Genomic DNA, 11130 nt, shown 5'->3' on the forward strand with positions numbered 1-11130 from the left:
CCCCTCTTTCTTTCCAGGAGCCTGAGTGTGCAGTGCATTCATCCATCTTCCCCCACCCCGTCTTCCACCCTTATCTCTCTCTCTCTCTCCTTCTCCTCTCTTGCCCTCACTCTCCTTCTGTCTCTCTATTTCCTTCTCCTCTATCTCTCTCATTTTCCTCTGTCTCTCTCTTTCTCTCTCTGAGGAAGTGTGTAATCCCAAGGGACAAAAAGCTCCCTACCTTCCAGCTGAGAAGGGGGGAGGAAGAGGGAAAGAGAGGGACATAAGAGAGGACTGGGTTGGGAGAGAGAGAGAAACACAGTGGGAAGAGAGGGGGAAGGGAGAGAGAGGGGGAAGAGGGAGGGGAAGAGAAAGGGAGAACTATCATCATTAGGATTCCTGGAGCAGAACCTTTAGCTCTGTTGTGTTAATGATGCGACAATGTTACAGGAATGTCAAATGAATGTATTTTAAACATTTTAAAATCTGTCACCTTTCTGATCATCTGCTTCATCTTTTTGTGAACACACGTCTACACATAAATGTCATCTTTTTTCTGAGTTCCAGTGTGTGTAATCAATACACAAATGAGACTATGTGCATGTGCATGTGTGTGTGTGCATGCATGTGCGTCAAGAGAGAGAGAAAGATATAGACAGAGCAGAGGTCTGTGTGAAGGTGTGTGTATGAGAGAGAGTGAAGGTGTGTGTGTGAAGGTATGGGTGAAAGTGTTTCTCGTCTTTAATAATTGAACTATTTCTGTCCAGCTTGTTAGTGAGGTAGACACACACTTTCTATCCCTCTTTTTCTCTGCCGGCTCTCTCCTCTGTCTCTCCCTCTTTCCCTCTCTCCCTCCCTCTCACTCAGACACACACACAAAGACACACACATGCCCCCCCCCCCCCCCCCCCCCCCCATCTCCAATCAGAGGTTAGGGGTCATATAGCATCAAACCAGCTGTGTGAGAGGGGGGGTGAGAGGGAGAGAGCCAGGAGTGGCCCGAGAAATGTAATTAGTAGAGAGAAAGCGAGAGCTATGGGAATCCATTGTGTGGGAGTTGATATTATATAGACTAAACACAGACAGACAGACAGACAGACAGACAGACAGACAGACAGACAGACAGACAGACAGACAGACAAAGCAGAAACAGCCCCAGAGAACCCCACAAATATAAGAGAAGGATGTTAATAGTCAGATTGGTGAGTTATGAAAGTATACTGCAACATAAATTGGCCCTAGGACTTCTCAATGGTCTGGAGCTTAGCCAGAACTTAGTATACTCAACCTGCCTCAGGGGGAAATAATGCAAACTACAGTACAACTAGCTAGGCTAGAGAACCACAGAACTACAACTAGCTAGACTAGAGAACCACAGAACTACAACTAGCTGGACTAGAGAACCACAGAACTACAACTAGCTGGACTAGAACCAGAACCACAACTAGCTAGACTAGAACCACAGAACTACAACTAGCTAGGCTAGAGAACCACAGAACTACAACTAGCTAGACTAGAGAACCACAGAACTACAACTAGCTAGACTAGAGAACCACAGAACTACAACTAGCTAGGCTAGATAAGCACAGAACTACAACTAGCTAGACTAGAGAACCACAACTAGCTAGACTAGAGATCCACAGAACTACAACTAGCTAGGCTAGAGAACCACATAACTACAACTAGCTAGACTAGAGAACCACAGAACTACAACTAGCTAGGCTAGAGAACCACAGAACTACAACTAGCTGGACTAGAACCAGAACCACAACTAGCTAGACTAGAGAACCACAGAACTACAACTAGCTGGACTAGAGAACCACAGAACTACAACTAGCTGGACTAGAGAACCACAGAACTACAACAAGCTGGACTAGAACCAGAACCACAACTAGCTAGACTAGAACCACAGAACTACAACTAGCTAGACTAGAGAACCACAGAACCACAACTAGCTAGACTAGAGAAAAACAGAACTACAACTAGCTGGACTAGAACCAGAACCACAACTAGCTAGACTAGAACCAGAACCACAACTAGCTAGACTAAAACCAGAACCACAACTAGCTGGACTAGAACCAAACCCACAACTACAAATAGCTGTACTAGAACCAGAACCACAACTAGCTAGACTAGAACCAGAACAGAACCACAACTAGCTAGACTAGAACCACAACTACAACCACAACTAGCTGGACTAGAACCAGAACCAGAACCACAACTAGCTAGACTAAAACCAGAACCACAACTAACTGGACTAGAACCAAAACCACAACTACAATAGCTGTACTAGAACCAGAACCACAACTAGCTAGACTAGAACCAGAACAGAACCACAACTAGCTAGACTAGAACCACAACCACAACCACAACTAGCTGGACTAGAACCACAACCAGAACCACAACTAGCTAGACTAGAACCACAACCACAACTAGCTGGACTAGAACCACAACCACAACTAGCTAGACTAGAACCACAACCACAACTAGCTGGACTAGAACCAAAACCACAACTACAACTAGCTGGACTAGAACCAGAACCACAACTAGCTAGACTAGAACCATAACTACAACTAGCTGGACTAGAATCAGAATCAGAACCACAACTAGCTGAACTAGAACCAGAACCACAACTACAACTAGCTGGACTAGAACCAGAATCAGAACCACAACTAGCTAGACTAGAACCACAACCACAACTAGCTGGACTAGAACCAGAACCACAACTAGCTAGACTAGAACCAGAACCACAACTAGCTAGACTAGAACCATAACCACAACTAGCTGGTCTAGGACCAGAACCACAACTAGCTAGACTAGAACCAGAACCAAAACTAGCTGGACTAGAACCACAACTAGCTGGACTAGAACCACAACTAGCTGGACTAGAATCAGAACCACAACTAGCTGGACTAGGACCAGAACCACAACTAGCTAGACTAGAACCATACCCACAACTAGCTGGACTAGAATCGGAATCGGAACCACAACTAGCTGGACTAGAACCAAAACCAAAACTACAACTAGCTGGACTAGAACCAGAACCACAACTATCTGGACTACAACCAGAACCACAATGAGCTGGAGTAGACCCAGAACTAGAACTACACCTATCTGGACTAGAACCAGAACCAAAACTAACTGGACTAGAACCACAACCACAACTAGCTGGACTAGAACCACAACTAGCTAGACTAGAATCAGAACCACAACTAGCTGGTCTAGGACCAGAACCACAACTAGCTAGACTAGAACCAGAACCAAAACTAGCTGGACTAGTAAAAAAACTAGCTGGACTAGAACCACAACTAGCTGGACTAGAATCAGAACCACAACTAGCTGGACTAGGACCAGAACCACAACTAGCTAGACTAGAACCAGAACCAAAACTAGCTGGACTAGTAAAAAAACTAGCTGGACTAGAACCACAACTAGCTGGACTAGAATCAGAACCACAACTAGCTGGACTAGGACCAGAACCACAACTAGCTAGACTAGAACCAGAACCACAACTAGCTGGACTAGAACCACAACTAGCTGGACTAGAACCAGAACCACAACTAGCTGGACTAGAACCAGAACTCACAACTCTGAGTGGGAGGGTCATGACCTTCAGTTAGAAAGTGTGTTTGTGTGTGTCAGTGTGCATGCTGTCAGTTCCATCTCCATAGCTACTTCTGAAACTAGGAAGTCTGGCAAGGCCTGCTGATAGGCTGAGAAAGGAGACAGATGATTGGTTGAGCTGTGGCTGTCATATCAGCAGAGTGTATCTGCAGCACCACACACACACACACTTTCTCTCTCTCTAGCATACACTCATACACACACTCCAGCCAAACAAATACATGAAGCAGTCCAAGACCAACATTCAAAGTAAAATGTTCTATATAGATATGTAAGAATGTGTGTGTGTGTGTGTGTTGACTACTGACCTGGCTAATAGGGTTAAGGACAGAAATAACATCATCTGAGATACAAGGCCGTTTCTATGACTACCACCACCACACACAGGTACACAATAGGGCTATGCTGTTATATGTTGTGCACTGACACACACACACACAGACTTCTCTCTCTTTAATACCTCTTGCTCAGCATCTGTCAGCATCCCACAGACACGTGCACATGGAAAGGATATGCATGTCAAAAAGGGCCATAAATAAAATGACACTGTCACAACACAGACACTGGCCCTAGGCGCTCTCTCACCCCCCCCCCCCCCCCCCCATCGGGTAATAATCATGCACCACCATGAGCTCTGTGTCTCGAGGCTGATGTGGGCGTCACTCATTCAACGCACCGGGCGGTTTGTGCCTATACGGGATGAGCGCGTCAGGACAGCTCAATTTGTTACCGGGGGATTATAGCCCCGGCTTTACAGGGGAACCGGATGACGTCTCTCGCGCTTTAATTACAGTAAACATCTGTCGGAGCGCGCCCTGAGCTCGCGCCACAGCAGCGCCACAGCACGTACCGAATGTTATATGTAGGTGGAGACCGACGGTGAATCTAGCCTACCTTAGAGACAGTCTCAGTGACGGATCCGGTCCTGTGTGAATGTGTGTTTGTATGGTAGACATCTTCGCTTTCACAACTAACCAGCATATACACACAATCAGCCCTGCATGGAGATGCTTCCTTAACAATAGCCTTAACTCGTGTGTGTGTCACCATCACTAATGAGAAAGGAGCCCACCTCAGCCATAGTGGCAGACTGACCCAGTGCACGAATTCCCTTTATAACGGCACCGACGAGGTTAATACAAATTCCTTCAATAAAAAAAATGCAGCGGTGCCGCGCGCATCTGGCAGCGCCGCTAGAACTGTCCGGTATGCAAATATGAGTTGTGTACACAGATAGACACTGCATGCGCACTCACCGGGAGAGGCTCGTTGCTGCAGCGGGGCTTCTCTTCTCTCGTCGTGCGGATCACTGAGTTCTCGGTAATATCACAGCTGCCACTGCTGGCGCACAGCATTTTCCGTTCATTCCTACCGTTAACGTCGTTGTCTGTCTCCTCTCCGTGCTTCGCGCGCATCTGTCTGTATGCGTGCAGGGCTCCACCACAGAAAACCGTTTCTCTAAAAACAAGCTGCTCTACATCAACAGCAGAACCCTGGAAACGGAGGAAGGTAAAATATAAAGAAGAGAAGGGGAAATTGACGGGGGGGGGGGGGGGGGGGGGGGGGGGGGGGGGGGGGGGGGGGGGGCGTATATCCCCCTTCTGCACGCAAGAACGCGAACACTCCTCAAACCCCGCGGTAACGATCCCGTGGCAGACAGGCGTGGGACAGACGTTTCTAGGAGAAAAGGAAGGAAAGAACAAAATCTTTCTTCCGTTTTTATCTCTCCGCGATATCCCCCTTTCTCTCTCTGTCTCTCTCTCACACACAGTGCAATCTCGCCTCTCTCGTTTCTCGCCAGATGTGCCTGTCTGTCAGTCCCATCCAGGGACCCGTAGCTGTCCTCGGTTCTACGGATAAAAAGTCTGGGAAGTGTAGTTCTTTTTTTGTTATCAGAAACGGTTGTCTGGGTTACGCATTGCAGACGTGGGCGAGAGGAGTCAGAGAAAGATGGAGAGAGGGTTGGACACTGACTTGAGTCAGTTCTATAATTAAGCATTAAGTCGAGGGGTTACATTGGCCATTATAAACCGTATGGTTCCAGTCCTGAATGCTGATTGGCAGTTTATTATTCCACAATGCGTGCATAAGAACAGCCCTTAGCCGTGGTATATTGGCCATATACCACACCCCCTCGTGCCTTATCGCTTAAATATACCACAGCTAATTTGGGGGGTGCTTCCATTTGTCCTGTTACACACTTGTAGAAGTGTGTAATGAAGATGTGTTTTTTGCATATTCCAACTCCCAGAGACACCTGCAAGGAGTGGGGTCACGGCCAGGGTCACCAAGGAGTGGGATCACGGCCAGGGTCACCAAGGAGTGGGGTCACGGCCAGGGTCACCAAGGAGTGGGATCACGGCCAGGGTCACCAAGGAGTGGAGTCACGGCCAGGGTCACCAAGGAGTGGGATCACGGCCAGGGTCACCAAGGAGTGGGATCACGGCCAGGGTCACCAAGGAGTGGGGTCACGGCCAGGGTCACCAAGGAGTGGGGTCACGGCCAGGGTCACCAAGGAGTGGGGTCACGGCCAGGGTCACCAAGGAGTGGGATCACGGCCAGGGTCACCAAGGAGTGGGATCACGGCCAGGGTCACCAAGGAGTGGGATCACGGCCAGGGTCACCAAGGAGTGGGATCACGGCCAGGGTCACCAAGGAGTGGGATCACGGCCAGGGTCACCATTGTCCAGCGCCCCAGGAGCAATTGGGGTCAAGTGCCTTTCTCAAGGGCACAGCGACAGGTTTTGACCTCGTCTGCTCCGGGATTCAAATCAGCAACCTTTCGTCCATAACCAAGTGGGAAGGTGGTATTTACCACATACGACTGGGAAAAATCCAAAATCCATTTGAACTGGTAATTACTAATGGGAAATATATGGTTTTTGAACAGTAATTTGTTTACAAGCATGATATCTGTACTTTTAGTTTATGGTTGACGCAGCTTGTTGTACATTAGCCAATCGGTATTTCTCAATGAGTTCAATGCACGTGAATATATCCAACTGGTATTTAGGTAATTACCACCTTCGCACTTGGTTATGAATGCAGCATAAGGGCTGCTCTTAGCATGACAGGAAGCGAGTGCCTGGATACAGCCCTTAGCCGTGGTATATTGGCCATATACCACAAACCCCAGAGGTGTCTTATTGCTATTATAAACTGGTTACAAACATAAATAGAACAGTAAACAAGGATTTTTGCATCATACCGTGGTATATTGTCTGACGTACACACTGCTGTACTGGTGTTTTAGCCAATCAGCATCCATGACACAAACTACCCAGTTTATAATAACCGGTTATAACCCTATGGTTATAATGAACAGTGCTGGGTGCTCACACATAAAACAGCAGACAGACTTACCACAGGAGGGACCCAATTTCAAGTAGACTGACCACACTAGACAGTCAAAATGTGTGTGTGCATGTGTCTGTGAGTAAAGAAATATGGTGTTTGTAGGCTAGACCTAGAAACTAAGAAAACAAGACACACATGTATTGTGGAAAAGAACTTTACCACAGACACAGAAACATCTGAAACAACAGAAAAGTTCAAATCATCATAAAAACCCACACTCCTGCACACGGTCCCAACTCCGACCTCTGTGCATTTATTTGACCCTTTGCCTGGCCCTCCCATTGGCAGAAGGCTGTATACAGAACATGCGTGGATTCAGAGAGGTGAAATAGTCAGAACATAGCACATAGACATTTTACGAATAGAGCTGGTACAAACGCCTATTCTACCTGATAAAAATATACTGTATAGAACATATATGATTGTCTATCTGAATATTCTGAAACGTTGCACCCTGCTGAACAGACCCCATGTGTTAGCTAAGATACAAACAGTAGATATACAAGCATTAAATAAACAAATTAAAAACCGGGGTTGTCAATATCAGGTTTAAGAAAGGTTGCAGAAAGAAAATCCACTTTGACGTCATGAAAGATGCTTAGAGAGTAAAAAGCATTGGAGTGAAGTCATCACCATCATCATCTTACACAAGTAAAGATTTTAGGCACAAACTGGTCCCCTACAGCCCCACAAACCTTGACCCCTAACCCCATCTAACCCTAACCTTAAACCCCCCCAACCTCCATCTAAAGACGAAGCCTTGTTGTCATGGTAACTCAGTAAAGCTATTAAGGCATAGTACACTGACAACAGTCCCTTTCCTCTGCTGGTCTGGGCAGCCGAGCACAGATAGGAGGAGAGGAAGAATTCTAGCTCGTGTTTGATTGCTCTGCCCTGACAGACAGCAACATATAGTAGATAAAGCTTACAGTATGTATAGGTTGTGTGTGTGTGTGTGTGTGTGTACACACTTGTGTCTGTGTGCATGTGCGTGGTCACAGGTTCTCTCCAGGCTGGTACTGGGGTTCAGTAGCAGTAAAGTAGTCCTCCAGGAAGCCCTGCAGGTATTCAAAGGTGTGTCTCTCGTCCGCCTCTCTCCGCCAACACTGCACCATCAGCTCATGGAGGGAGGCAGGACAACCCACCGCACAGGGCATCCTGTAGCCTCTCTCCACCTGCTCCAGGACCTCGCGGTTATTCATACCTAGAGAGAGAGGAGGGAGAGGGAGGGAGGTAGAGAGAAAGACAGAGATAGATGTTTTTTAGTGTAACACACAGCATCTTATATCCATCATAGAGACAGGGCTGGAAAAAAGAAGGGCGACAGAGTAGGAGACACCTACACCCCCGTACCTGGGTAAGGCACGCGTCCTTTTGTGACGAGTTCAGTGAGCAGGATACCAAAGCTCCACACATCAGACTTGATGGTGAAACGCCCGTATAGAGCTGCTTCAGGAGCTGTCCACTTGATGGGGAACTTGGCTCCTGTAAAATCGTTCAATCAAATGTATTTATGAAGCCCTTTTCACATCAAAAGTTGTCACAATGTCCTAACACAGTAACTCTCTTCTACCTTGTCTGGCTGTGTACTCATTGTCCTCTATGAGTCTGGCCAGACCAAAGTCAGCGATCTTGCACACCAGATTTTCCCCGACCAGAATGTTAGCCGCTCGCAGATCACGATGGATGTAGTTCATACGCTCTATATATGCCATGCCTGCCGCTATCTACACACACACACACACAGGAGGAAGGGTTAGAGGTGCAAGCCATCCAATCCCACACGTGACTCCTACATCGACATGATGTGGCACCAGCACCAGAAGCTCTGAACCATGGCCCAACCACAAGAGGAGCATCGATGGACTGCCAAGATGGTGTGTGTTCTTACCTGAGCAGCCATATCCACCAGTTGAGGCAGCTTCAGATTCCCTCCTTCCCCGTCCTTTAGGAAGTCCAGTAAGCTACCTGAAATACACAGTTTAATTCATTTCAGAAATAATTGTGAAAACGTGTGTGTGGCTCTGCTTGCATATGTGTGTGCTCCGTACAGCACCTTGGCTCATGAACTCTGTGATGATGTAGATGGGTTCTTCAGAGACCACAGCGTACAGCTGCACCAGCTTGTCATGTCTCAGTCTCTTCATGATCTGAGCCTCTTCTAGGAAAGCCTCTGGAGACATGGTGCCTGGCTTCAATGTCTTCACTGCTACCTTGGTGGTGCCGTTCCACATACCTGACACACACACACACACACACACACACACACACACACAGAGAGATAGGTATACAGTACACACACACAAAGGCAGAAACACACACACATGCATACAATTATAAACTGGGTAGTTCGAGCCCTGAATGCTGATTGGCTAACATCTGTGGTATATCAGACCGTATACCACAAGTATGACAAAACATTTATTTTTACTGCTTTATTTGCGTTGGTAACCAGTTTATAATAGCAATAAGGCGCCTCTGGGGTTTGTGATATATGGCCAATATACCACGGCTAAGGGTTGTATCCAAGCACTCCGTGTTGCGTCGTACATAAGAACAGCCCTTAGCCGTGGTATATTGGCCAAATACCACACCACCTCGGGCCTTATTGCTTAATTATACACACACAAACACACACAGGAGTTATAAAGAGGGTATGCACAGAGGTGGCGGGGTGGGATAAGGAAGGGGAGGAGAGAGGGAGAGTCCCACCATGGTGCTTCAGCAGTGCATGAAGCTGGACCAGGAATAGGGTTGGCTACTTCCTGGTCCGGACACACAGAGAGACTATTACAATGACACAGAACGGCACTGGAATGGAAACTGGGAACACAGCTGGCCGTGGGAAAAGAGAGCACTACACACCACCACATTAGCACCGGCTTGGGAATAATCCCAGACACACTGAGAAGCACTCTGGGACACAGTTGTGAAGAACACTATAGTCCAGTGTTTCCCAACTGGCCCCCAAGTTTGTTTGTTTTTTGTAGAATTTTCATTGTCAGACATAAGACTGTAGAAACACCAGGAAATCAGCTCAAAGGGATTTGAACTTAAAATATATCTTCTTAAGTACTCCCATGCATAATAGAGTCACGTGATCGTATACACATGTAACCAAGATCTGAAATGATTGTGTTTAAGGCAAACATATCTGTTCTTGCGGTCAATTTGGTCTTCAAATGATTTGTCATTATGTTCCGACCCCCAGGCCATCCCCTCAACAACATAAAACAGCCCGCAGCGTAATGTAGTTGATGATCCCTGCGCTAGACTGTAGGTGGTGTGTGTGTCAGTCTCAACCTACAGTATGAGAAAGTGACTGATTGATTGATTGACAGTTGGGCTCACCCATCCAGACGTCTCCGAAGCAGCCCTGGCCCAACTTTCTGTTTAGGGCCAGCGTTTTCCTGGCAACCTCCCAGGCGTCCCGCCCCAGCCCCAGGGTGAGGGGCGTGGCATTGGGACAGGGTGTGGTCAGAAAGTAACACAGCCCATCGTTACAGCCTAGAGGAGTGAGGGGTTGGAGGGGGAAGGGGGGGATGGTAGGAGTGGACAGGGAGGGAGATGAAATGAGATGAAAAGGCATGCAAAGACACAGAACTTCCTACCCATCCAGACTTCTCCAAACTGCCCGTTGCCCAGCTTCTTAATCAGCTGGAGAGATTCTCTGGGAATCTCCCACACGTCCTTGGTCTTCACCGATAGGTCGGCTAGCTTAGGCATGCCCCGCCTACAGCTGCCAATCAACCTACAGCACAAACCTGCTGCTCGCTCTGAGGTGGGTGAGAGAGGGGTGGAAGAAAGAGAGTCGAAGCAAGACAGACAGGCAGACAGAATAAAGGAGAGAGCAAGAGCAAGGGACAAAGACAGAGAGAGATACAGACAGACAAGAGGGGAGGGAGAGATAAATTGCTGAGGCACAAAAGCAACAAACACATTTAGAACATAAAAAGCAACTGACTACAGTACTTTACTTGGATCTACTAAAAAGTGCTCGTATTTTACCGATACACATCTGTTTAGACACACACACATGCACTGACACACCATGTAAACCAATAGGCAACTTTGCTTATGCCTATTTAGTGTGCTTGGCTAATACATTCCTTGATCATATTTAGTATGCTAGAATGGATATTGGACATACAGACACAGAAAGGAGAACAC

The 11130-nt window shown here is 47.3% G+C and overlaps 2 protein-coding genes across 4 annotated transcripts in view; both read right to left on the reverse strand.

Annotated features, from left to right (window-relative positions):
• LOC110496491 (AT-hook DNA-binding motif-containing protein 1) overlaps positions 1-5419 on the reverse strand; it is a 44254-nt gene extending 38835 nt beyond the window's left edge. The window contains exon 1 of the mRNA XM_036951070.1: positions 4860-5419. The gene's annotated coding sequence lies outside the window, so the exon portion shown is untranslated. The remainder of the gene's footprint in view (positions 1-4859) is intronic.
• Positions 5420-7098: 1679 nt separating this feature from the next.
• The window catches only part of LOC110496493 (Yes-related kinase), a 29473-nt gene continuing 25441 nt past the window's right edge, over positions 7099-11130 (reverse strand). The window contains exons 8-14 of one of the 3 annotated variants that reach the window (XM_036953130.1): positions 10572-10736; positions 10312-10467; positions 9017-9196; positions 8852-8928; positions 8534-8687; positions 8314-8445; positions 7099-8164 (exon numbers count right to left, since the gene is read on the reverse strand). In XM_036953130.1, coding sequence (XP_036809025.1) covers positions 7956-8164; positions 8314-8445; positions 8534-8687; positions 8852-8928; positions 9017-9196; positions 10312-10467; positions 10572-10736 — 1073 coding nt within the window. In that variant the 3' untranslated portion in view covers positions 7099-7955. The remainder of the gene's footprint in view (positions 8165-8313; positions 8446-8533; positions 8688-8851; positions 8929-9016; positions 9197-10311; positions 10468-10571; positions 10737-11130) is intronic. The other 2 variants (XM_021572428.2, XM_021572427.2) reach the window with 2 other exon arrangements.

The sequence above is a fragment of the Oncorhynchus mykiss genome, chromosome 18 (assembly GCF_013265735.2).
Source record: "Oncorhynchus mykiss isolate Arlee chromosome 18, USDA_OmykA_1.1, whole genome shotgun sequence".
Lineage (NCBI taxonomy): Eukaryota > Metazoa > Chordata > Actinopteri > Salmoniformes > Salmonidae > Oncorhynchus > Oncorhynchus mykiss.